At 40.1% G+C, this 27,985-nt stretch overlaps 1 protein-coding gene across 1 annotated transcript; it reads left to right on the top strand.

Annotated features, from left to right (window-relative positions):
- Window positions 1-94: 94 nt before the first annotated feature.
- FEM1C (fem-1 homolog C) lies at window positions 95-16,554 on the top strand. The gene is made up of 3 exons (XM_075726170.1): window positions 95-123; window positions 706-1,435; window positions 14,838-16,554. Exons 2-3 carry the CDS (start codon window positions 892-894, stop codon window positions 16,145-16,147), a joined length of 1,854 nt encoding a protein of 617 aa, XP_075582285.1. The 5' UTR covers window positions 95-123; window positions 706-891; the 3' UTR covers window positions 16,148-16,554.
- Window positions 16,555-27,985: the final 11,431 nt, after the last annotated feature.

Below are 27,985 nucleotides of genomic sequence, written 5' to 3'. Positions count from 1 at the left end.
GGCCGGGTCTGGGCGGCGGGGGCCGGCTGTCATGGAGGAGCTGGACGGGGCGCGGGGGGCGGCGGCGGGCGCTTCCCTGTGAGGCCAGCTGCGGCGGGAGGGGGCCGGTGGCGCCCCGGGAAGGTAACCCGCAGCTCGGCGGCCCTTTCTGGCCGGCTACGGGCGGGTGGGGAGGCCGGGGCGGCCGTGGGGGAGCCGGGAGCGGGTTTGGGGCCCTGAGGGGAGGGAGGGAGGGTGGGGGAGGGGGCTCGCTCTCGGCGGGGGGCGGCGGGCCTCTGGGCGGGCTGAGGGTGGTCGTAGGGGAAAGGGCAGGCTTAGGCTCTCCTTACCGCCTGAGCGTGGCGGCCTGGCTTTCCCCCGTGGGGTGCCTGTCCGCGGGGCAGCCTGGGGGGAGCAGGGAGGAGGGGGGGCTCATTCCTTAGGCTGCGCCTCAGGCAAGTCGGGGGTACGGCTTGGAGCGCCGTAAGGGAGACGAGGATCTTTCTGCGGCTGGTATGGATGACACGCTGGTTGGATCAGCCCCCCTCCCGCCGCAGCAGTTTTCCTCAGGGGGCACCTCGCAGCCCGGGGGGGTCCCAAGGAAGGCAGCTCGACGCCGACGCACCGCAGCAGCGAGTTGTTTGGGTACAGCTGTAGAAAAAAACAATTGCGGTTACTTGTTTGAGAAGTAGGAGGTGAAAACATCCAGAATTCTTTCTCTTGCAGATTTATAACAAGCACAGCGTGTGCTTTGTCAGGACCCTGTTCAGAGTCTCCATGTTGTCCCATCTAGATGAAACTGATCTGAGGAGAAGCTGGGGACATTCTGTTTGGGGTGTGCGTTTTCAGTAAGCTTTTGACTCCAAAAAAGGCAGGCGTGTATCCTTCAAGAAGCAGAGAGTGACAGACTAAATGGATCTAAAGACAGCAGTGTTCAACGCAGCTCGTGATGGCAAGCTGCGGCTCCTTTCCAAGTTACTGGCAAGCAAAACAAGAGAAGAGGTAGCCCTACTGATGTCAGAGAAAACCAATGGTGCCACGCCACTTCTGATGGCAGCCCGTTACGGTCACCTTGACATGGTGGAATACTTGTTGGACCATTGCTCTGCATCGATAGAAGTTGGTGGTTCAGTGAATTTTGATGGTGAGACCATTGAGGGGGCTCCGCCATTATGGGCAGCATCAGCAGCTGGCCACTTGAAGGTGGTTCAGTGTTTGTTAGATCATGGTGCATCTGTCAACAATACAACTCTGACAAATTCAACACCACTTAGAGCTGCCTGTTTTGACGGTCACCTGGAAATAGTAAAATATCTTGTGGAGCACAAAGCAGACCTGGAAGTATCAAACCGTCATGGGCATACGTGCTTGATGATCTCATGTTACAAAGGCCACAAAGAAATTGCTCAGTATTTACTTGAAAAAGGAGCTGATGTTAACAGAAAAAGTGTAAAAGGTAAGTTAATTTTTTCACTTTCCTTGTGGTAAGTAGGGGTAAAGTTACTCATTTACCCTTCTTTAGGAGGCTGACATCCAAAAGTATTCTTCTAGTCTCATAAAGTGGTTGAGTAAGGGATAAAGTGTATTTAGCTATGTTTTTAATGTTTTTTTTTAACGTACTCCTTTGCTAACATAGGTTGTATAACTTCATTCTAAACTGACACATTTTTATCTTAAACCCCTAATTCTTAAAAATTAAAAGGATGTAGTTACATGAAATGTCACATTTGTGCATGTGCAAAAAGGTAATAAACTTTCTGAGAGCTCCTCTTTGTAGTAGGTTGGTGTAGCAAAGTATTCAAATATATGAGCATGTATTCTTGTTTTTCATACTGTGTCTAACAAACCAAATATGCTGGACATAAAACTGACCTGTGCCAATTAGGCTAGTACAAGGAAAGATGCATAAAGGAGAAGAATTATTTTCTGCATTGGAGATGAATAACCACTTTGCTCTTCACCCTCCTGGCCCTCCAAATTCTTGAATAATTTGGGGCATTTTTTCAGTGTCAGTAAAAAACCCATGTATTGGGTCTAAAGAAATGAAGCTGCCAGTTGATTGTGATCCCAACAGAAGGACTTCCAGTGGTGCACAGATCAGGAAGGACATCTCATTGCCCCTGTTTACAATTACCCTGGTATTATCATTCAAAGTGAAGATTTCTGTCGTTTTTGCCGTGATCATAATTATGTGGATCTCTTGGTTTAACCACTGGGTTTTTTATTACATCTCAAACTTGTATGTGGGTGTGATATTTGCCTGAAAAGCATACCAATTATTTCAGGTTACAGTTAATTTTTAGCTCACTGAGCCCGGATTGTGTTTCAGCAGTTTATTTTTATTTTTATATATGTATGTGTATATATATTACTAATCTGCTAATGAACCTTTTTGTAGCGTAATACTTCCACTGCCTGTTTCTGGCTGATTACATTTGTAAGAGTATACTATACTTTACAGTTATTTCTGTTAAAGTATACTTGGTGTCTAGATTATTGTGTCTAGATATTGCCAAATATGAGAGTAATCTTTGGAAAAGCTGTTCAGTTAAATATGCTTTTTTTCAGCAAATCATGCAGATATGTGGGTTTAATGTAAAGAAAGCTAAACTACAGATTTGTCATCGAGATGGGCAGAGCAAAATAAATCTTTGTAAGGATTTAAGGTTGCTTATGAATCATCATGGACTTGTGATAAGATAAAAATGTCATTTTTCTAGACAGGGTTCTTGGAATAACAAGCTAAATATAAAGTGTGTATTGTTTTTTAGTTTCAGACCAATCCCTTTATATGATAGGTATGAACAGAGCCATGCTGTTAAATATCTGATGTAACAGGGAGAAAGATGTACCTCTGCACCTCTTTTTTTCCCCTCATTTTGTGTTGGTGGAATAAGCTTTACTTTACTTGTCCTTATTATTAACTTTAGTAGTGCATTAGTGTTATTTGCCTTTGTTTAAATGACTGAGTGGCAGCTATGAACTCCTGAGGATTTTCTCAGTGCTCTCAGTTTCTCTATTATCTTAATTCCTTCCTTTCTCTACTTCCTTTAGTTTCTGCGTGACTCACAACTAGGCACATGAACAAGTGTTCATAAGGTATAACTAACTGATCCTTATTTAAATTAAATTTTTAAAGAAGTTGGATTGGATATGTTTTAGCTCATTAAAATTCATGTTATACTTTGAACTGCCATGTGTACAAATGGATGTGTGTACGTAGCATCTATTGGTTAAGTATGTGTAACATGTATGGAAATCCCCTCTGATAGAACATGAGCATACTTTTTCTTTTTGGCATCTTAAAGCAGTCTGGTCTCTGAAGTTATTTAATAAGCAGTGGTGAGGTAAAGGGAGAGAGAAGGAAAGAAAGTACTATAAACCCTGAAAGTCAGCTGTGGAAAGGCAGGAGAACTGAGCAAAACTGGTAGCCGTAAATATTGCAGTAGTGTGGGTACTGCAGCGGCTGAGGCTCAACAACTAACCTTCTGAACTTTGCTTTGCAAGAATGCTCAGTAGCTATTAATTTCAAAATTAGTATTTCCAACAGGATTCATTCTACGTTGTCATGTTCCACCAGAAAGTCACTGTGTATTATTTTCAGTTTCTGCTCCTCCCTGCTGGGAACTAAACAGTTACTGGGGTGTGCCTGTGCTTGTAGTAGGGAGATACAGAGAACTTGAGTGCTCTGCTCTTGAGTAGTAAAAGTTGTTGCTATCCTTGTATCTGAACTCGTCTTAAATAGGCCCCTTCCTGGGCCATGTATGGAGAAGCCTACTGTTTGTGAAAGATGTAAAAGCTTTAGCTACTGTAAATTTTGCTGTGTTTAAAACTACAACGTTCCTGATAAGAACAAAACTGTGTAACTTCAGTAGAGGTGCTGTGGTGGGAGATTAGTATAGATTCTTTTCCCGGTATTATTCTTAAAACCATGGTGGGGTGTGGGGCAAAATTACTTGAATTATTCCTTGTGTTTTTCCACTCGGTTTTCATATTGCAAGGTAGAACTTCATTCATATGTTAATAACCAGGAAAATCTAGAGCTGGGAAAGATACAAAAAGTGTTGACAGTTCCAGGGACAAATCCAAATCCTTTGAGATGAGAAAATAGGTAAGTTCATAGGCATCTAAAAGTCAGGGTACCACTGAGGCAGGGTATGAAAGAACAGGTGAAAACATGCGGTGAAATCCTCCTAAAATACAGGCAGAATCCCACAACTGTGTTTTGGACTATGGAAAATCAGAATGCACAGGTTCTTGAAAGACAGTTGTGGAAGTGCATCTGTGATGATAAAGATGTCATAAAGACTTCAGACTCTGACTCAGATGAGATGCTACACCAAGGTAAAGTGTAGTGTCTGGCACTGTTTCACAGGGGATGGTGGTGAAGAGGTAACAAGATGTTCGAGGTAGGTTAAGTGCTAAAATGTGAAAGATGGCCAATGGTTCTGAATGTAAAGTATGAGCCTTTAGTTGTCTTTGCTTCTACTGTTTTGCAGATCTGAACTTTCACAGTTTCCCCAAGCTTTTGTGAAGCACATAGGCAACATAAATGTAAACAAAGGATTTTTTTTAAAAAGTTTTACGTTACATGAACAGTGTTAGGGGGCAAAACTGATACCTGGGGTAAGAAGGGTGGGTTATTTTCTCATAGAATTGTAGAAAACAGCAAAGATATCTGTAGATATCTTGTGTGTGTGTGTGTGCGCGCGCATAGGAAAACAAAAAGCAGCCAAAGTAACACAAAGTGAGTTAATTCACCACTGTCTTCCTAATTCAGAGGCTTCTTCAGGATATTACTCCTGGTTTAAGAAGCTGCAGATTAAAAATAACAAAGTTTAATAAGTTTCACTGGTATCTAATAAGATCTCAAATGGTAATTTGGTTTTGTTTTTTTTTGTTTGTTTGTTTGTTTGGGGTTTTTTTTTCCCCCCCAAAATACCCAAACAAAAATACCCCTCTTAAAACATAAAGATGTTAAAGCTTTTATGCTGCTCTTGAAAGGAGGAACGGAGGAATGCTAGAGTATCAGAAACCTGAGTTTTTTCAGGAGGAGGTAGAACCTTCTTAAAACAAAACCTCAAGTGAAGCAGAGACCTAGCTTTGTGCTGGATGAGGAGGATGTTCTGTGTGTCAGCTGCATGCAGTTTTCTGTTCTGCTGCATTGCGAAGCCTGCCAGTGATGCATTGTTAGAGTGGTGCTCCATGTTCAGACTAGACTTCTGGATTGAATACAGTGTTTCACTGATGTGTTTCTGTGCACAGTCTTTGTTTGGCTGCTATGTGTGTGGAGGGAAATGCTTACTCTTGTAATTCAAGTGGTAGCAGTCTTTGGGCCTTGGAATTACAGATTTAGGCTCTCTTGGGGGTTTAGGCTCTCTCTAGGGCTGTGTTTGTTGGATTTTGTATTTAAAATAAAATATTTCATGTAATTGCCCCAATAAAATTATTTTGCATGCAGACCATTTTAAAGGGATCTTATACTTCTGTTCTAACTCCGGACAAGACACTTAGATCTTGCATTTTGAAAATTTGCAGTGCACATTTTGATAATTTGTGTTATGCTTTATCCTCCTCCACCAGATTTGCTGCAATGATGGAGATTGATTCCCTTCCTTTCTGCAATTAATGAGTTAAACTGTAGATAAGGTACACAGGTGCTGATAGCCAGGATGGTCTGAATGTAATGGTGCAGGAAATAAGGACTCTTCCAAAATATCTGCTTTAAAGACAGATATTTTTTCTGAACATGGCTTGTAAGTCTTCCTGTCGCTCAGCTGCTTGGTTATGTGGTCTCTTTCTCTTCAAGGTGATATTTGTGGTTTTTACTAATGGTCTTTGCTAACTCTGTCCCTCTTCTGTTGTTAGCAGACTCATCTGCTAGTCAAAAGACTAATTTTTCTCCTTCTGAATACTAGAAAATTTCATAAGAATTGCTGGACTAGGCGTTCCTTTAGGTGTCTCCTGAGATCTGCACAGGAACGTTTGGTTGCAAGCCCTGATTTTTTGTCATTTATGATACTCCATACCAGCGTAGCCATTGGAGGGACTCATGTATTTTGAAAATTATTCAAAATGTGTTGTTCTTAGATTCCACTGGCATAGTATTTGATTAGAATAGTTTTGTAGAATATGTGGAGGGCAAGGCTTGATGACTTTGCTTTCTCATTTTGGAAAGCATAGAAGCATACAGATCTCAGTGTCTATGGGTACTGTATCAAGGTTATACATATAGTAGTACTATATCAAGGGCTAGTTCTACTTCACTATTGTCTGTGTACTGGAAAGTGTAACACTCAGACCCAGAAATAGGGGTATTAGAGAGATTCACACTCTTTGCTCTATGATCAGTGTGGTTTAGTATGTATTAAAAATAACTAATTTTCTCGTGCAGTAAACATTAAGGAGTCCAACAGGTTTGTTCTCTTCTGAGGTTTTTTGTCTTGTCTGCTTGCTGAGATTTATTTTGGGTGCGGGAAACACCAAACAAAAAGCCAAAACAAAGCTCCCTCCCCCCCTTTCTTTTTTTCCACTTGTGAGTAAACCCTTGCTGTAAAAGTGCTGTGTCCTTTTTTTTGGTTTGGTTTTTTTTTTCCATTTTTGGTCGGTATTACATGGTGCAGTGCACTGCATTTGCAGATATTTTCTGTGTGACGCTATGTGAAAACTGAACTTCAGTAGGAATGTCTGTAAATAAAATAAGGAAGATAGTGTTTAAAGGAATAAATTCTTGAATTTCAACTAGAAAGGAGTTTATGTTGAAATTAAATGATTAACAGCATGCTTTTTATTGGTAATATTCATAATGCAACTTCTTGTGAAGTACTTTAGTGAGCAAGAGAGCAATTATTCCGTTACAGAATATGGAAACTAGATTAAAATAACTTGTTGAGATTAGCAGTTCTTTGCAATTTTTACTTAATCTCTTCTTAAAGGGAAGACATACCTTTAGTTTTCCTTTGTCATGCACACTAAGCGTAGGCATGTATTTTTCTGCAGTTTTCTTGCACACTGTCCATGTTTATATGTATGTAGCAATACATTTTTTTAAAATCAGTAAAACTCTTGGAAGACTTAATTACTTCAAAAGCTCTGTTAGGAAAAAAAAATCAATGTTACATAAACAACTTCACTTTATAATAAAGTGATTGATTTAATCTGTAAGGCTGCAAAAATAAATACATTTGGTTAATTTTACATACTGGTCAGTCATTTAAATTAAATCTTTTTTCTCTTATGTTTAAAGATCTTGGATATGAAATCAGATTGATACTAAATTTTAATGTAAGTTTTACTACCCAGAAATTTTGATCAAGCATTTTGTAAGTATTAGGAAGTGGATGTAGTTAATTGGTTGCAAATCAAGTCAAATCACTTTCTGTGTCGTTGCTTCATTTTCTTTCATTCCCATGTCACAAGCTACAAGTCTATTTTGGGAATTATTTGCTTCTGACATGGAAAGACATGGCCTCATTATGAATCTGAATGCCCACCCCCCACTCCAATAAGGTTTTGGTAACACTGGATAGTTAGGCAGTTAGTTCTGTGATATACAAAGTGTTTGTGTAATGTTCATACCACTTTTAATGGAGGACTCCAGCAAAAGAATAAAACATGAAGCTGTGGTGCCAACTGCCCATACCTTTTTCCTTAATTTGTTTTTGCAAGACTTGGAAGGACTGGAGGTGGGGTTATTCCATTTCTTTGTTGCTGTTTTTAATTAGAGGAAGTTATTAGGTAATGTGAATAATGAAGTTTGATACAGATAGCAATGGTTTGTAAGTAGTATTAGCAATATAGTATAGTGGCACTGACTTTCTAGCCGACAAGTACTGTGACTAACAAAACATTTCCAGTCCAACTTTGTTTCTGTGCAAGAACGATGAGCCTTTCACGTTGTTGTAGTACTAGCTATCTTCTGTATGTGATTAAATTCCTGCAGATCATTTTGGAATTAAAAATGGATTAAGCAAATTTAATGAAACCTATTTTGAAATAATCATTCACACCTTTACAAAAATACCTTGATTTGACCAACATCTTTTTATGTGTCCCTTGGAAAACTGCTTATCAAAGAGAATGACTTTCAAATCAATTTTACTTATTTTCAGCCTTTTTCCTTTTTAGTACAGCAGTAGATATAATGTGGACTTCTAGTTTGTTACTGAATAAATAATGTTACAAAAATTGAATTAACTGCTGGATTGTGTTCATTCCTATCACTATAGACAATGTAGTGTTTTTGAAATGCATGAGTTTAATTCACAATACTGGTTGATTTGCCATACTTGTTTGAACTGTTCAATTCCTAGCCAATATGTGGAACATAGCATTTGAATTAGGTGCTAAGGCCACTGCCATGTTTTATTTCAAGTTCTTCCTCAAGTTTAACACTTCATACTTGCTAGGTGTAGATGGCTGGTAATCTTATTATTTCTTAAGGTTGGGGTTTATGGGTTTTTAAGTTGGCAGCTCTCAATCATGTGTCTACCCATGCTCACTTCTAGTCTGTGGAAACTTGGGGTTTTTTACACTGTATCCTTCCTCCTGCTGTACCTGTACCATCCAGTCAAACTTAAGTGAGGTGCAGCCACTAAAAATTAGCAGTGATCCTTTATTAGTTTGTACATGGTTTAAAATAACTGCGGTTATTCTAACTCTAAGGGCTACTACAATATAAGTAGCTAAGAAATTACACTACTTCTGATGTGCTGTCAGTAACAGCTGTTTAAGCTTAAGTCAGTAATTGTAATATGAATAAAAACCCCAGGTTTTCTTTTTTTAAATGAAGGACGTCCAGTTGGACAGAGTAGTGAAATTCCTTGCAGTCTTAAGCATATTTCCACATGTTCTGCATAGCTGCATTGTAAACAAATGACATGCAGACTGTTGGACTGGACCTGAATTTACTCAGACAATGGCCAAGCTTAATTCGTATGGATTTTTTCAGTAGTAATGTGTCATAGCATATATGCCTGGCAATTGATGAAAGTGTGTCAAGAGCAGCGTTATATGGCAGTGGATCTATAATATGTAATATGAATAGCTGCCTTCAATCCTATTGTCAAAGCCATCAAAATGTATATTAATAGTTGTGAACCAATATTAAGAACTTTGATGTTACTAATACCTTTTGGTTTATTTGTTTTTAATATGCTTTTGGTTTTATGACTTTTTAAATATCTTAAAAATATTGACTTGAAAGTTTCAGAGCTGTGCTGTAGGGGATGGTATATGGACTTGATTACACCCTGAAATGGCTGTATTAACTGGTGGCTGAGCCAACACCCAGATGCATCTGGTTTTGCCTTCATCACTGAGTGCAGGAGTGCAGATGGTCTGGAGCCAGTCTTTAGTTCTGGATTGACTGCTGTAGTTACATTTTAACTAGACTTTCTCCGGCATAGAAGGAAAATGTATAATGTTTGTGTTGGCAAGTTTGTGTATTTGCTTTTGATACCTTTCCATCTTAGGAATTTAAAGGTCTCACGCTCATCAGTATTGGGGTATTGACAGTTTTCTGGTCTGTGATATGTGATGACAGAGGGAATTATAGTTGAGAAGCTATGCATGCAAAGTTTATCAGACTTCACGTATATTTGGTTAAATCTCTGTTCTTGAGATTAGAAATTTTGTTGGTCTTGGTAGAGACTGTAGCACGGCCAGATCTATAACTGACTTAACACAATCTATTCGTGATAAAAATTGCCTAAGGCATTAAAGATTGAAAATCACTTGCCATTGTATGAACTGATTTAGCTTTGTGAATCTTGATCTAACAGATAATTTCAGGTGCTACTTTGTGTCGGGGTGTCTTCCTCAGCTAACTTGTTAGATTATGATAGTAAAATCACTGGCCACATTTCAGAAATGTTTCAGGAAAGGAATGTTTTACAAGTTAAGTTCACTCTCTGTTAATGAAACAATCTGATATTTTCTGTGTTTTTTTTTTTTTAAATGTTTGGAACTTGCACTTAAAATACTGTTTGGGCGGACGAGATATGTTCATAGCTCTGCTATAATGCAAAAAACTGTTAAACTTGAGTCATAAGCTTTTGAAAAATAGCTTTTTACACATCTTTTGTATGAATTTGATGAGTGTGTCAGCTAAATTTTGGTATCTGGTGAGCCTGGAATGAGACGCAGTTTGTCCTGAATAACTGCTGTTCCTTCTTACCACTGTTCTTCTGGTTGCTGGAATTGAGAGCAATAAAGAGGCCTTGGAATGTGCTGTCAGTTCATCTTTAGATAGTCCACAAACAAGTTCGAAGAAGAAGCAGCAGACCAATTTACATGTAAAGTTTTGAGAACTGAGAGATTAGAACAGAAAGAGAATGAGGAGGAGGTGACTGGGATACTAGTGGGGAAACCAAGGCAAAATGCCCAGTGCCCATTAGAAAATTTTCATCTAAACAGACCTTGAGTGTCTACATAGTTCTTCTTCTGCATACCAAAACTTGCAAAAGCGTTGGACGAACATTTTCTTGCCTCAGTGGCTTGTCAACAGAAGATAAAAGCAAGCAACTACGTGATAATCTGTGAATTCAAAATGCAGAATAGAGGTCTACATTGTGGATCTAAGGTATCTGGTTCTGCCGGAGACAAGTGGGTATTGAATTTAGAGGACAGTCATTATGGTTTGACCAGATATTTCTGAATTTTGCTTTTGTCTTTTTTCTTAAACTTTATATCCTCTTACTGTGTCTTGTTAGAAAGAAGATATGTGTGCTATGAAGTCACATATGTAAAAGCTAGAAGATGTCAAAATTATTTGTGTAGACCTACATCAGGTTATTATAATTGAAATAAAAATGGAACAAATTTTCTATTTCTGAAGTGCATTTAATAAGTATGAATCTTTTTTCCTTATATGCATGTACTAACTTTGAATGTTTTGCTTTGAAATTTGTTGTATTTTAGATAGTGTAAAGAATATATTCTTGGCAGAAAGAATGTATTGGTGGAAAGACTTTACCTCCATTTTAATTTTAATTTATTTCATGCAGGGTTTAGCTTTTAAGACAGATCTCAGGCATGCTTTTGATTTGAGTTTCATTAGCTAAATACTGTAGTATGAAGAATGAACTGCACATTCTAGAGATTAGAGCCTGGGGGAAAATAGTTAAAGTGTATGAAGAGGCTGTTTAGATCAGTAGACTACGTATCTACAAATACACACTTAATCCCAAACACGAGCTGAAGATTTCAAGACTACTGCTTTGTTTCCTAACCCACCCGGTTCTGTCAGAGCCTAGAAACACAACAGCAAAGCACGCTGTAAATCGCTGTCTTGCTGGCATTAAAAAACAGCCTACCAAAAATGCAAATAAGGAAGTTTCAGGAAACTTCTCTCTCTTAACTTTTAAAAGCCAAATCTGATGACTATGAATGGGCAGAGAACCCCTAGAAAAGAAAACCTCATTTGTGAATGTGGAAGCTTTCTGACAGTGTAGTAGAAACTGATGATCTGATGGGCAGTTAACTGGAATTTGCGGGGCTAATGGTCTAAGAAATCTTAAGGGGGTGGGGGGTTACATGAGCTTTCTGTTAATAATTTACATATTAATTTAGTGGGAGGCTGAAAGTTACTATGCCTGGAATCTGCAGTATGTATAATATATTACAAAGAATGAGGTAGATTTAAATTGTGTAATTTTAAAAGCAGTCAACCACATAAGAGACTTTATTATGTTGGGAGGGGACCAGGAGAGTTTGTCTCCATCTTTTTCCTTCTCCTCCAGTGAAGTGTTCATATTTAAAGTTAAGCAAAATTTTCATCTAGTTGAAGCCTAATAGTTAAATATTTAGCTGTGGTATCCAATGCTTGCTTTCTAAATTTCTGTGAATAGGGTTTTCAAACAGGTGGCACTAGTGCTTACTAGAAATTTCCCCATATGGTGTTAGAACTGGAGTGCATTTAAATAAAAGACTGTGCAATGTCAGGTTGATGAGAAATAATCTGCATATAAATGCTGGCACAAGATAGATGGCTGAATGTTGTGTGTTGAAGGCATTTTTTTCTTCTTGGCTTTGGGAATCCTATCCAGAGGAGCAGAGGGATTAATGTGGGGCTTCAGGCTGAAGACCTAAGAAAGCATTAAGAATAGATTGTCTGGGTATATACATGTGCACAACAAATTATCCGTCTCCCTCAGAATATACTGGCAGTCTCAAAGGCCCCAGCTGAGATGAAGGGCCTGTTATGATTGATTGTATTTTCCGTTGTGTAAAATTATTGCTTTAAAACATGTAAATCAAAAAGGTTGACAGAGAGGAAGAGGTATAGTGTAGAGGCAAACAAAGCCAATGCTGAGTTAGCCCAGTTTTAATTTTCATACAGATCTCATTATTTTTTAATCATTGCTGGAGATAGAGGGGAAGGGAAATTTGACAAGGGAAGAAAGGGAAAGTGTAACAACATGGAGATAGCAAGCTTAAGTTTCTGTTTCATACTTGAAAGCAGATACAGAATCCATTCTAGAATAGAGTAGACTATTTCAGTTGGAAGGGACCTATAACAATCATCTAGTCCAACTGCCTGACCCCTCCAGGGCTGACCAAAAGTTAAATCTTAAGTTATTAAGGGCGTTGACCAAATGCCCCTTAAACACTGACAGGTGTGGGGCATTGACCACCTCTCTAGGAAGCCTGTTCCAGTGTTTGACCACCCTCTCGATAAAGAAATGCTTCCTAACGTCCAGTCTGAACCTCCCCTGACACAGCTTTGAACCATTCCCACACATCCTATCACTGGATACTAGGGAGAAGAGATCAGCACCTCTCTCTCCACTTCACCTCCTCAGGAAGCTGTAGAGAGCAATGTGGTCACCCCTCAGCCTCCTTTTCTCCAAACTAGACAAACCCAATGTCCTCAGCTGCTCCTCACAGGACATGTCTTCCAACCCTTTCACCAGCTTTGTTGCCCTCCTCTGGATGTATTCAAGGACCTCCACGTCCTTCTTAAAATGTGGGGCCCAGTACTGCATAGTACTGAAGGTGAGGCCGCACCAACACTGAATACAGCGGGATGATCACCTCTTTTGACCGTCTGGCTATGCTGTGTTTGATGCTCCCCAGGATGCGGTTTGCGCTCTTGGCTGCCAGGGCACACCGCTGACTCAGGTTGAGCCTGCTGTCAACCAGCACCCCCAGACCCCTTTCTGCAGGGCTGCTCTCCAGCCACTCCTCTCCCAATTTATACTTGTGCCTGGCATTGCTCAATCCCAGGTGCAGAGTCCAGCATTTGTTCTTGTTAACTTTCATGCCATTGATGATTGCTCAGTTCTCCAGTCTATCTAGATCCCTCTGCAAGGCCTCCGTTCCCTTAAGAGAGTCAACAGCACCTCCCAGTTTGGTGTCATCAGCAAACTTGCAACTGGTGCGTTCAACTCCTGCATCTAGAACATTGATGAATATATTGAACAGAACTGGCCCTAGGATTGAACCCTGAGGAACCACCACTGGTGACTGGTCACCAGCCAAAAGTAGCCCCATTCACTACAATCTGTTGAACCCTGCCTTTCAGCTGTTCTTCAGCCAGTGCTGAGTGTACCTGCTTGTCCCACAGTTGGACACCTTGTCCAGAAGGATGCTGTGAGGGACAGTATCAAAAGCCTTACTAAAATCCAGAAAAACTACATCCACTGCCTTGCCTTCATCCACTAGGCAGGTGACATTACTGTAGAAGGATATCAAGTTAGTTGGACAGGACTTTCTCTTTATGAACCCATGTTGACTCTGCCTGATGATTGCATTGTTCTTTAAATGCCTTTCAATAGCACCCAGTATGATCTTCTCCATAATTTTTCCAGGCACTGAGGTTAGACTAACAGGTCTGTAGTTTCCTGGGTCATCCCTATTGCCCCTCTTATAAATTGGAATAACACTGGCTAGCTTCCAGTCAGCAGGGACCTCCCCAGACTCCCAAGACCTTTGGTAGATGATCAAGAGGGGTCCTGCCATAATTTCCATTAGCTCCTTCAGTACACTGGAGTGAATCCTATCAGGCCCCATGGACTTCTGAACATTCAGCTGATACAGCTGGTCCCTTACAATGTCAGTGTCCACAAATGGAAAGTCACTGTTCCCACACTTGTGGTCCTCTGACTCAGGGGACTGGGCAGCCCAAGGTCTGTCAGTATTATTAAAGACTGAGGCAAAAAAAGCATTGAATGCCTCTGCTTTTTCTTCATCCCTATTAGTCAGGTGACCATCTTCAACAAGTATTGGTTTGATGTTTTATTTAGACCTCCTCTTGCTATGAATGTACTTTAAAAAGCCCTTCTTGTTGTCTGACACAACACTGACCAGTTTCAACTCTTAAGTGAGCTTTGATCTTTTGTGTCTTCTCCCTGCATATACAAACCACAGCTCTGTAATGTTCCTGCAAAGCCTGATGTCGCTTCCAGAGAGCATACAGTTTCTTTTTCCTCTTGAGCTCCACGAGTTCCCTGTTCAGTCAGGCTGGTCTTCTGTCCCGCTTGCTTGACTTTCAGTACAATGGAATTGCCTGTTCTTGTGCTTTAATGTAGTGAAGAATTCCACTTTAAATCTGTTTTTTTGAATAATGAGACAAACAATATCCTTAAAACCTTTTTAATTATTTCAGGCAGTATTGTAAAGCATTTTGATTTGTATAACTGCCTGGCAGCCTTTATATTTAATCAAATCTTCAATATTTTGACTTGTCATCTAATCCTTTCATAGTCCATTGATGTCAAAACAGCTTTTTTTTTTAACTACTAATGTTTGGGGTTTTAAACTATTTTATAACTATTTTTTTTTTTAACTATTAGCCTGGTGGGGTTTGGACTATAAGTTAATTAACGATTTGTGTAATTGTGTTTCTTCTCTTGCAGGAAACACTGCGTTACATGACTGTGCAGAATCTGGAAGTTTAGAGATCATGAAGATGCTTCTCAAGTATTGTGCTAAAATGGAAAAGGACGGTTATGGAATGACTCCCCTTCTGTCAGCTAGTGTGACAGGCCACACAAATATTGTGGACTTTCTGACCCAGCATGTACAGACCAGTAAGGCTGAGCGCATAAATGCTCTGGAGCTTCTAGGAGCGACATTTGTGGACAAAAAGAGAGATCTGCTTGGTGCTTTGAAATACTGGAAGCGAGCTATGGAAATGAGATACAGTGATAGGACTAATATCCTGAGCAAACCTGTGCCACAAACACTAATTATGGCATATGATTATGCTAAAGAGGTAAACAGCTCAGAAGAGCTAGAAAATCTTATTGCAGACCCTGATGAAATGAGAATGCAAGCACTATTAATTAGAGAACGTATTCTTGGCCCTTCTCACCCAGATACATCCTACTATATTAGATATAGAGGTGCTGTCTATGCAGACTCTGGAAACTTCAAGCGTTGCATCAACTTATGGAAATACGCTTTGGACATGCAGCAGAACAATCTTGATCCGCTGAGCCCTATGACAGCCAGCAGTTTACTATCATTTGCTGAACTTTTCTCCTTCATGCTGCAGGATAGGGCAAAAGGCCTGCTAGGCACTACTGTCACATTTGATGATCTCATGGGTATACTGTGCAAAAGCGTTCTTGAAATAGAACGGGCCATGAAACAAACCCAGTGTCCTCCTGATCCAATACAGCTGAACAAAGCCCTTTCCATTATTTTGCATTTAATTTGCTTGTTGGAGAAAGTACCTTGCAGCTCAGAACAGGAGCATTTTAAGAAACAGACTATTTACAAGTTTCTTAAGCTTCAGCCTAGAGGGAAGAATAACTTCAGTCCACTTCACCTTGCCGTTGACAATAATACTACATGTGTGGGTCGCTACCCAGTTTGTAAATTCCCCTCTCTACAAGTTACTGCTATCCTGGTGGAATGTGGTGCTGATGTAAATGTCAGAGACTCTGATAACAACAGTCCATTACACATTGCTGCACTGAACAACCATCCAGACATCATGAATCTTCTTATCAAGTCAGGTTCACACTTTGATGCCACAAACTCGCATAAACAAACTGCTAGTGATTTGCTGGATGAGAAGGAAATAGCAAAAAATTTAATCCAGCCCATAAATCATACTACATTGCAGTGTCTTGCTGCTCGTGTAATAGTGAATCATAACATATACTATGCAGGGCACATCCCTGAAAAACTAGAGAACTTTGTTTTGCTCCATAGATGATAGTGTGAAGTCCCAGAGTACTGTTTTTGAAGCACGACTTTGTGACGATATTTTCCTTGAGCACTGTTGTGATACACCAGCGTTCCCTTAGCTTGCTCCATCTTGCTGTCATTGGCTAAAGCGTTGTTAGTATCAGATCTGCAGAGTTGGTTACCCAGTATTTAATATGAATATGCCATATAATATATTTTGTGGATTATTTAGAAATGTAATGCCATATTTAGACTCTTAAAATTGTCTGCCAAAGGCTTGTCTATTCTGGTCTTATTTGCCTGTTGGGTGTTTGGGACTGAGTTGAGTATTTTCCACTGATGTCTTTTTACTATAACTGTTACGAGGATTTTATACAGTTGGAAGGTCATCTTTTCTTTGGTTTTGCTTGAGCATTTCTACTGTTATTCTATTCTTTTTCTATGGACTCATTGCTAAACTGTATAAGTTGTATGGACTTGTTAACATTTGCAACTACCATAAGTGCTTTTATCTTCTCTATGCACTGGCTTAAACATGACTGTTGTGTGTGAGCATATTTCTATGCAGCACTTGGCCAATTTCAACTTAAATGCCAATTTTGTTTTGCGGTTTGTTTGGAGCTCTTTTGAGAATGCTGTCTTCATAGCATGATGAATTTTGGAGTTACTTATCAGCTCTCCAAACTTGGGTTTGACTTTTTTGACTGCTGTAACTGAGGTTGCTCTCCTTTTGATCCTCTGGAAATTTGTCTTAAATCTGTGAGAAGAAAATCTTGCTTTTTCTCATCGTAGTCCACCTGAACTTTAAACCTGAAAATCGTTTTATTGCATCGTGCGGTTTGGGGAAGAGTCCTCATTATGTACAACTGACACCTTCCCCTTTGCACTTATGTCTTGCTTGTGCTGGTTATGTGACTAGATGTGAAGTTTGCTCAAAGTTTAACGTCAAACTTAATGATACACTTTAATGAGAAATAGATCAAATGTATGCTGTAGTTTAAAATTTACAAATCAACTTTAGCTACAAAAGAAACTAAAGCATGTTGGTGGCATGATGCTTATCAGTCCAGATCTAGACATCATCTAATATAGTAAGTGGCTGTATGCCAGGGTATTGGAAGTTCTATAGCAGTGTCCTTTTTTCTTCATTTTAAGTATCTTTATAAATACTTGCATGGATTTTTCATCTCTGCTATGTCAGCTGTACTTAACAAAAAGCAAAAGTTCTGTTGTGTATATAGCTCCTAAGTAAAGTACCTATTTTTATAATATTTGCACAACAGCTTAGCTTTTACAACAGAAAGGGCTCTTTTGACTTGATAAGAAATCTATAAATGAAGATCATAAATGTGAGTGCGATTCAGGTAATTAATATAATTCAGCACTTTACTGTTGATTAATAGTAGAATTTATTATGGCACATTAGCCCTGCAAATGTCTTAAAGTGAAATTAATTTCTGTTGGATAGACTACAGTTTACTTGCAAGTTTAGTGGTCTAGTGTATTGGATATTTTTGACTTGACGTTTCATTTCAGTGGTGGGCAGTAAGTGTACCTACGGGGTTCTTGCTCCAGAAATTCAACAAGTTGATTTAGGCCTTTGTCAGTGATAGAGATATTTAGAAGCCAAATTAATTAGACAAAGTTGTTTTAGGAGGGTCTTTTTTAATATTTTATTTTTATTTTTTTAAGTTGATGTTCACATGTTGTCGTTTGTGAATTAAGTTGAGGAAGAATGTGTATTGGGAGCATATAAGAATAGTTCTTCCTTGCTTTGGGGCTGTTTTGGGGTTCCTGTTAGTGTACAGTGTGGTGCCTACTAGTTTAGCCATTCTTAGGAAAAATATGGGGATATTTTTAAACAAAGGTGTGTTGATAGCAGTGCTGTTTGTGTATTGCCATTTTCAGACTCTGTATTTTGAAGCAACTTTCACCTGTTTGTCCCATGCCATGTCTACATTGTAGGAAATTATACCCTGTTAGTTTCTCTTGCAAATACACAGGGGTATCATTCTATTAAATTGGCTGAATTTCTCTGATTTGTAATGATTAAAACAGATGCCACCCAAGTTGTCATTTGTGAGAACACATAGTTTGATTTTTTAATTCCTTTTTTTAATTATCATTTTTATGCTTTTCTACTACTCTGTAAGTAGGGATAATCAACAAATACACCATGCTAGAAATGATCCACACTATACTTTAAGTCATAAAAATAATTCTTTTTCTATAGGTCACAGGGAAAGGGATTTTTAGATCTTTAGAGTTTTATACTCTGGAATCTGTAACATTCTTTAGTGGTTTTAGTTTAAATTTCTGTCTTTATACTGTCAAATACCCTGTTTAAAATTAGTTGGACATTATTAGTCCAGAAATACAATCTAAAAATTGTTAATTGTTAGCAAATTTTTGAATGGAAAACATTACCAAAGGAGAAAGCATATCACTATTAAGTATAAGTACATCTAGTGAAAAATGCTACAAGGAAGGCTTATTCCATTAGCTACTCTTTAAAAACAAACCAATTTAATAGGACGTATTGATTTATTTTATGTAGTTCTGTCTAAACGTCTACCAGTGTGCATCAGTCATAAAGACTATCACCTTCATGCAGAGTTTAATTTTTCGTGGTGATGAGGCTATCTGCTGAACTCTTACCTTGCCAGATACTTGGACTTTGGTGTCCAGGCGGGTGAGTTCATGCATTTAATACCACTTTCCATGTAGCCCTGTATGTTGACATTACCCTGTTTAATTTTTCTTAATTTTAAAACAAATTGGTACAGAGCCTGTGCTGGGTAACGTGTTAGGGATTAGTTCAGGATTTGCTGATAGGGAGGGAGGGTTGGGATAGCAGGTTGTCTGAGATGCATGTGCCACTGAGGCCTGTGCTAACGGGTAATGGCAGTTTTGTCCCCTCGATCCCTGATTCAAACCAGTTTTTTCTCCACACCAGTTTTGTCTTCACTTCTGTATAGATACCAACTTTCTGGACCAGATTTTTTTTTTTTATTTTTATTTTTACTCTCGTTACTATTCAGCGTTGGGAATAAGTTCATTTCACTGAAACATGTTGCAACTAAATGCAGTGGCGTTGCTAGCTGGACTCAAACTGTGGTAAGGACAAGGAACTAAAGAGCATTCAGAACACAAAGAATTCTTTTGTCTTATTTTGAACTCTTTTCTGTTCTTCTCTTTTCTTTGTATTTGGGCTTTCTTTTGATGAAATGTACTGCTTCTGAGCTACCAACGCAGAAAAATGTTGAGAACACTGCGGAAAAAATTGTGTGCCCTGCAGCAGTGAAACAGGTTTTAAAATTGATTAAACAGTTTACAGGTATGGCTCCCTAGAGACAAAGACACTAATACCTCCTTGCTTGTTGAGATCTCTGAGGTATTTTTTGGGGTAGGGGATAAATGCTCAAAGAAGTTTTTCTTCTAATTATCTTGGGTGTCAACTGAAATACTTCAACCAGGAAGCTGAAGAGTATTATTGTAAAAAAAAAATTAAATGCTTTTCTTACCAAATTCTAAAACTGTATTCCTATTTTTGTATCACTTATGCTGGTAACGAGATTCCAGCTCTGTGGTGTCTCTGTTCTGTTTGTTAAGTGCAGTGTAAAGACACTTTCTGAAATGCAAGGCAACAGTGTGGTTAGTTTTCCTTATATACTTTAAAACAGTCCCTGGGTAGGAAGTAATTTTGTGTATTTCCTAAGTCCCCAAAGAGCTCTCTTTTAACAGCTGTTTTGCAACTGGTTAAAATTAACCTCTTTCTATTTTTAGAAAACACTACTTTAAAAAAGGAATAGAGTGCTATAGCAAAATCCTTACAGGAGGATTTATAAAAAGATAAAAACTTTATGAGGAAACAATGTGCCTCTCCTCAGTTTTATATCAACTGCAAGGTGACAGTGGCAGGGTATGACTGCTCTTGAAATAGCTTTCTCATGCTTTGAAATATGAAGTGGAATGCCTGTTATATTCTAGAATGTTGACAAACATGAGTAAGTAGACTAAACACTAATTTCTATCTTTTGTGACTGCAATGAAGTCAACTGGTATTTAATGCTTCAAAGTAATTTGGGGGAAATTGATGGGAGACATGCTGGACTGCTCATATCTCTTGCCTTTGAGTGTGAAAGTAACTGTTGACCCCTCAGTGAGGGCAGAATGAAAAGCTATTGTTGGTTTGGTTTTAACTAACATTGTATTTGTGTTCTATTCTATCACAAAGACTTCATATGCAGGGCTAGCTCTGTGTATGGAAATATTGCCGTTTCTTTTTTACGTGAAGTAATTTAGCTTTAACAGTAATGTAAAAAAGGAATAACAAGCATACTTCTCTGCTCTTACTCTCTTTAGGCTCCAAATGCAGATTACATTAAAACTATGTTTTGGAGAACACCTGTCTGAGTCTATATATCTTTCCTTTAGCGTTACTGCCATACTGGTTGGTAAGCTGCTTTTTCTGTTGGGTATAAATGTGAATGCTGCAGCTTTAGACTCCAATCTTCATGTCACTAAGAATTGTACTTTAAACAAAATGCCATGTTTCATTCTCTTTCTTTCTGTGACATGGTGGTCTAGCCAAGTCTTTAAACTCTGGTAGTGGGTAATAGTAAAGAAAAGGCTTATACTGGATGATACAGCAGACATTATTTTCCCAGTTCCTAGAAAATGCAGTTAGTCATGCTATTAATGTAAAAACATAGTAGCTTTAGTTTATAGCATAAAAGTAGTTAGCAAGACCGCGTACAAAGTTAGCAACAGACACTTTTTCAAGAAAGTTGCACAAATTAATCTTCTCCTTAAAGCTTTTGAAGTCTCTTCCCTATTGCATGGACAATTTTAAAAAATGGAGGCATAGAATACTCCAAGGGTGAGAGAAGTATGAGAAGATCCTTATTAAAGACAGCTAGAGAATGGGAAGACTTTGAAGAACATTGCCATTGTAATTTCAAAAGATCTTTATAGTTAGGCACAGTAGTCACAATCCTATGCTGAAAGGCAGCATACACTTCAGAGAGCTGAAATTTTAGATTTAGGCCTAATTAGTAACCAACAGCATCAAAAAAGATGAGGTTCTGGATGAGGAAAACGGATCCAGAGCTTTCACAGTAAGATAATTGTCACACAGATGGCTTTAATGAATTGGATATAGATTCTCTTAATTAGGAAAGGGAAGAACCGGAAAGGATCATTTACATCATTATTCACCCCTCTGCAGTTGCAGATGATGAAAGACGTTTTCGTCTAGAAGTGTCTGCTGGTTACCTAAGCTGTATACCCATGCAAAAATGCTTCTTGGCAGTAGCAAATGCTAGCTGTCAGTTGAAGACCAAAACTCACCGTACAAAATAGCACAGGAAGAGGGCAAAAGAGGCCAAATTACTCTGGCAAAGGCAATACATTTGTTTGTTTCCCACGTGATATTCAGAGGGCCATATACCATCCACAGTGAAAAGCAGAAAGCCCTTCCCCCTCCCACCAAATCAAAGCCTTACCTTGCAGTTCATCTCCAACATTGGGAGAAACTGAGAGGGTTTCTATACTCAGAAGTTATGGACAACGATGTTGAATTATGCGCAAAGGAGGAAAAAGAATTGCTTTCTGATCCCTGCAAGTGCCCATCTGTCCTGGTTTCGGCTGGGATAGAGTTAATTTTCTTCCTAATAGCTGGCATAGTGCTGTGTTTTGGATTTAGTATGAGAATAATGTTGATAACACGCTGATGTTTTTAGTTGTTGCTGAGTACTGCTTATGCTAGTCAAGGACTTTTCAGCTTCCCATGCTCTGCCAGGTGCACAAGAAACTGGGAGGGGGCACAGCCAGGACAGCTGATCCAAACTGACCAAAGGGCTATTCCATACCATATGACGTAATGCCCAGTATAGAAACTGGGGGGGGTTGGCCGGGGAGCCGCGATCGCTGCTCGGGAGCTGTCTGGGTATCAGTTGGCGGGTGGTGAGCAATTGCATTGTGCATCACTTGCTTCGTGTATCATTATTATTATTATCATTATTGTATTGTTATTATCATTACTACTTTACTTTATTTCAATTATTAAACTGTTCTTATCTCAACCCAGGAGTGTTTCTCACTCTTACTCCTCCGATTCTCTCCCCCATCCCATCGGGGTAGGGGGAGTGAGCGAGCGGCTGCATGGTGCTTAGTTGCTGGCTGGGGCTAAACCACGACACCATCAGAGGCCACTGACCCTGAGGATATGACGTAAATGGCAACCACATCTCCCATCAGGTCGTAAGACGTGGGTTCTTATCTGAAGTTCAAAGGGTTGCTTCTATCGCATTTCCTGAAAATTTATCAAGTCATAAGTTCCTTGCCAAATTTCTCTCTAGAAGGCTGTTTGGGACTCCAGTCCTTCAATAATTAGGAACTTAATTCCCATTTGATATTTATTTTTTCACAGTTTTGTATGTTTGATCTTTTCATATTTTCAGCACTTGTCTGTCCTTCAGATGGAGTTATCCTCTCTCAGCCTTCATGTGGTTAGGCTAAACCAACCAAACAAAAAAAACCCCAACTGTAAAGATGAGCAAGGAACAGAGAATATCCAGAGTTGAGTAAGCTGACCTAATGGTTGATTTCTCCCTTTTCCCCTCCCTTGCTTCTATGTTACAAAAAAAGAAAAAAAAAAAAAAGGAATCGCTGATTCACTAAACACTTTTTGCTGCTGAACCCGCAATTTAACTTGCTAATTGTTTTCTAGTTACAATGGGACGGGTTTTTTACAGTAAACAGAATCAATTGTTTTTTCTTCAGATACTTTAGCTTGTACTGTCCTAATCTAATTTTTGTCAGATGCCATTTTGTTCTATTCACACACTGCATTACCCTAACTGTAAAGTGAGGCAAAATGTTCAGTCGATGAGCCAGACTTGGATTATTTTTTATTTCCATCCCATAGTTTCAGAATAGTAAACTTGCTTTTTCTCCTTTTCTTTCTTTTTGCATGGGTGGCTACCAGACTTGCACTATACTTTTATTTGCTAGTCTGTTAAGATGGTGTCCTCCTAAGCTGTCGGTGCTCTTTCTGGTTTTCTGGCTGTCGTGGTTTAGCCCCAGCCAGCAACCAAGCACCACGCAGCCGCTCGCTCACTCCCCCTACCCCGATGGGATGGGGGAGAGAATCGGAGGAGTAAGAGTGAGAAACACTCCTGGGTTGAGATAAGAACAGTTTAATAATTGAAATAAAATAAAGTGAAATAATAATAATAACAATATAATAATAATAATAGTAATAACAATATACAAAGCAAGTGATGCACAATGCAATTGCTCACCACCCGCCGACCGATACCCAGGCAGTTCCCGAGCAGCGATCGCAGCTCCCCGGCCAACCCCCCCCCCAGTTTCTATACTGAGCATGACGTCGTATGGTATGGAATAGCCCTTTGGTCAGTTTGGATCAACTCTTCTGACTGTGCCCCCTCCCAGTTTCTTGTGCACCTGGCAGAGCATGGGAAGCTGAAAAGTCCTTGACTAGCATAAGCAGTACTCAGCAACAACTAAAAACATCAGCGTGTTATCAACATTCTTCTCCTACTAAATCCAAAACACAGCACTATGCCAGCTATTAGGAAGAAAATTAACTCTATCCCAGCCGAAACCAGGACATTGGCTTTGCTGGTTGAGGGAAATACATCACCTTCTTTATCATGCTTTTTTCCCACTCGCGTATAAAGTGGGAACTCCAGTGAGTTTGAAGAAAAAAAACCCAAACAAAAAACCCCAGGGCCTGCTGTAGAATAATAAAATATGCTCTGTGAGGGAGATGCCCAGTGAATTGCTAAATGAGGAATGCATGTGGCTTACTTTCAATGCCACCTTGTGTTAACCTTAAGAGCCCAACAGCAGATGGTCCTGTAGCAAGGCTGGCCTGTGCACTGGGCACCCCACCCCAGGAGTGTGCTTCTGAAGTGAGTCTCCCAACTGTCCTCACTTTTGTGTGTTTGGGTTCATATCACAGAGTTGTCTCAGTCCCTGCCCTGGATTCCTTTTGAATGAAACTGAGCTGGAAGATGCACTCCAAACATTTGGCTAACAGGTTCTGACCACTAATGGGTCTTCAGTTCATGGGAGCAGACTATAAGTTGTTCTGAAATAACCCCTTTTTCCTCTCCTGTTCCCTCCACCCCCTCCAAGTGTCATAGTCTTTTGATACTTGGCACCAACTCATCCATGCTACAGATCTGCTCCTTGCTAATACAGGTGTAGTCATAGCTTTCTGTTTCTCTTTCTATGTTAAACGTAAGTTCACACACACACTGGTTGGGTTTTTTTTTTTTTTTCCTTGCTTGTTAAGTGGTTACTGCCTATCCAATGTAATATCCCATAATCCATGTTATGCTTTGAGCTGGAAAATTACAATGAGATAATGTAGTTGATTGCTAAGGTGGATCTACCACAACATTAGCTGTTGGAAAATGAATCAGCCATGCTGTACGTGTCGCTGATACTTCCTCCTGACAGCATGACTGACCTCAGTACAAAGTGCTGTTGATGTGGTGTAAAGAAATATTTGCTCCATTATACAAATGTAGAAACTAAGGCACAGACTCAGTGACCTCTTACAATGACCATAGGTAGTTTGTGCTGTAGCCAGGGACGGGGATCAGGTCATCTGGCTCCAGGGACTTTAACTTTCAGACTCTCTCCTCTAGGTATGGTTTGACACTAGTAATTTCATACATGAAGAATCTCCTCTAAAAAAAAAAAAAACAAAACCACAAACCCCACCCAGAATTTCTTAGGGAAATTAGGCTGATGTCATTCACAGTCTTACTGTATGTCTCTGTCCCTCCTCTCCCCCAGTAATTTTTGAACATGTTGGGCCAGTTTAATAAATTCAACAGAAACAGAGCAGCCTTGAAGATACATGTGCCTGTAGCTTTCTTGAGAACAGCAGACTGGGCAGAAGGCAGAGACCCTACCAACAGTCCCCAATGAAGAAGAGGATTCAGCACGAGCTTGATTCTTACTAGGCATGAGAGAATCCACACAGGGATTAAAATACTTAGGACCATGGGGCTTTGATCGCAGCCCAGGCTTTACTAGAGAGCAGCAGATCCAGTCACCGGTCGGGACATGTCATGCATTCATTACCATGTGTATCATGCAGTTCCTGCACCTGCTCATCAAGGGGGTAGCATCTGACCAACGCATTATCCTGGATGGTACAGTCTGATCTCCCTCATTAGTTACTCGGTGTTCTGAGTTGTTGTAGTTAGCTGTAATGGCACAGAATGTAAATGAAAATCAACTAAGCTGCACAAAACGAGAAACTCTAGGACCATTTATGGCTGTATACTGACTATTGCACTAAATTAAATCCATTTAGCACACATGTCAAAATTGTTTACAGTTAATTTTGTTGAGAAGTTGTGGTTGCCTGCTAAGAGGGTCAGGAGAAACTGACTTCTCTTTTAGCTATAAGGGTTCTGACCTTGTTTGCATCCTGGTTTCTGTCAACCTCAGTGCCAGTTATGAGCAAGACCAGACTCCATAATCACCCTCTTGCAAAATCCTGCATTTCAGTTCTCCAGGATGGTAACTGTTGTATTAAAAAGCTTAAAGTGACATGAAATGAATTCTGGAAAAGGAAACGTGCATCTGGTAGAAAACAGTTCGGCAGGAGAAGGGATCTGGCACTCCTGAAAACTTGCCCAATGAAGTCTGCTCTCTCCCGAGTCTCCAGCAGGAATTTTCCTGAGATCCCCACCTCTGTCTATGCTTGGAGTTAATTTTCCAGCTCTCTCAGGTTCTCTTTGTGCAGGAGCGTTTCTCCAGCTGCGACGCCTTGCCCTCACGCCCTGCTGAAAGCTGCGCTGCTACTGGGAGCCAGCTGCCAAACCAGGCAGCCCCTCTCTGACAGTGATGTCTGGGGAAGTCTGGTACGGAGGATGAGCAATGGTGGCTCTTCAAAAAAAAACCCCAAAACCTAAAAGCTCAGATTTCCCTCCATCCTTTGTGACTCTTTTCTAGCCATGTCATCATTGCTTCTCACTGCGTTCTCCATGTCCTCTCTTTACTGTTTCCAGTTGCTCCTCGGAGTTTTCGCTTTCCCACTCTTCCGCTGCTGCCATTGTGGCTGACTCAGGCCTGTGTTGAAATGGGAAGCGCTCGGGGAGATTTGGCCCTTGCCATGCCTTAAGCAGCTTGTGCTGTTTCTAAGCTGTGTCAAGTTGGGAAGTGGGAGGGCTGGAAGAAATGCAGGATTCAGCTTGCTTGTCCTTTCTTCATCTGCCTGGTTCTTAAGCAAGGTAAGGGTGCTTAGTCTCCTCATTAATGTGAAATGTGGGCTCCATTAATAGTTCTGCACAATGTATTTTGTCTCGCATGAGGTTGCGGATGTACTCCATACAGGTATTGCTGGTGTGAGCTGTTAGGATTCCATAAGCAAATCTCATCCTGGAATCAGTAATACTGGATTTCCTCCCATGCAGAAGGTACTTTAAAAGCTTTGCCCCATTTAAACACTTGGTCCTATGTTTTCAAACTTGCTGATTTTGCAGTTTGTGGCTTCTGAAAATCTGCCTTAAAAATGTGTCATTCTCTCAGTGTCTTTCCAAGTCCCACTAGTTTGTCCACCACGTTGCTGCTTCGTGACCCCATTTTGTGCTTCTGTGCTGTGGAAATATAGAATCATGGAATCATAGAATCATTTAGGTTGGAAAAGACCTTTAAGATCATCCAGTCCAACCATTAACCTAACATTACCAAGTCCACCACTAAACCAGTTAAGGGTATAGTAGCAATTTTGTGTTTCCTGGCTTGGTGGCTGGATTATGTGCTAATATTAGGAATGTGACGTCTCATGTGTTTCCTCTCAAGATGTTGACACCACAAAGGTGGGAAGTGTATTAAAATTGCCTCTTACTGTGTGTTCTGCCTGATTCTGTCTTGCCATTAACAAGGCAAGGGCCACCTACCTCAGAGGATAAATTCTAGTAGGCAAAAAAAATATTTTAAAAAAGGTGATAATGAAAATTTGTAAATTATTACTGTAGAAGCACAGTTTAATAGCATGAATTCAATATGGAACTATTTTCTTAAATCCAAAAGGAGAAAATAAAAGCAAGCTGGATGTACTTCTAGAAAGTGAAACACCAAGCATGCTATGGTTGCATCTGGGGACAAGGTACAGGCACCTACTGGTGGGACTGGAGAAGCAAGTAAATTCCCTTATGACCCTGTTCGCACCCAGGCTAACTGCTAACTCCACCATGGCTGGATAATTAGACCTCTGTGTACTTCGAGCAAATAACACTAGCTGCACAGAACTGGCCAAAGGCTTCTTGGCAAAGTAGGCAAAAGACAATCTAGCCTTGCACTGGCAGGGGATTGCATTTTGCAACAGAAGAGGGAAGAAAGGCCAGAAAGGGTCTTATGGAAGGAGGAAGATGTGATGGTCAGTTGGACTTTAACAGGCTATAGGTGACTTAGGGGTGCCGTGGATGTCTGTCATCAACCCCTGCATTCACCAGCTCCTCATAGCAGTCCTCCTGACCATTTTGCATCTTTCATGCTGTTAGGCAGAGGTCTGAGTTTGTTCCTGCTGCAGCAAGTGCAAAGGACAGGGCTGAAGAGTGCACCTTCTGCTCTTGCTGTTGTAGCCAGCAGCAACAGGGGTAGCGATGACGGCTGCTAGGAGTCCCCTTCTGTCCCCTGTATGCAGCAGCCCTCATCTTCCTGTTCTCCAGAATAGGGACTGCATAAGCAGTGTGTTGATCTAGGCAGCCCGCTACTTTGAGTTGCGCCATGATGAAATACCAGTCGAGGTATCTGAACATATTGCTCTGACTGCAAGTGGTATGGAGACAAGCTGGTGGAGTGCTACTCT

Source organism: Pelecanus crispus, chromosome Z, assembly GCF_030463565.1.
Source record: "Pelecanus crispus isolate bPelCri1 chromosome Z, bPelCri1.pri, whole genome shotgun sequence".
In the NCBI taxonomy this organism is placed as follows: domain Eukaryota; kingdom Metazoa; phylum Chordata; class Aves; order Pelecaniformes; family Pelecanidae; genus Pelecanus; species Pelecanus crispus.
This window is presented reverse-complemented; position numbering and strand designations above follow the sequence as displayed.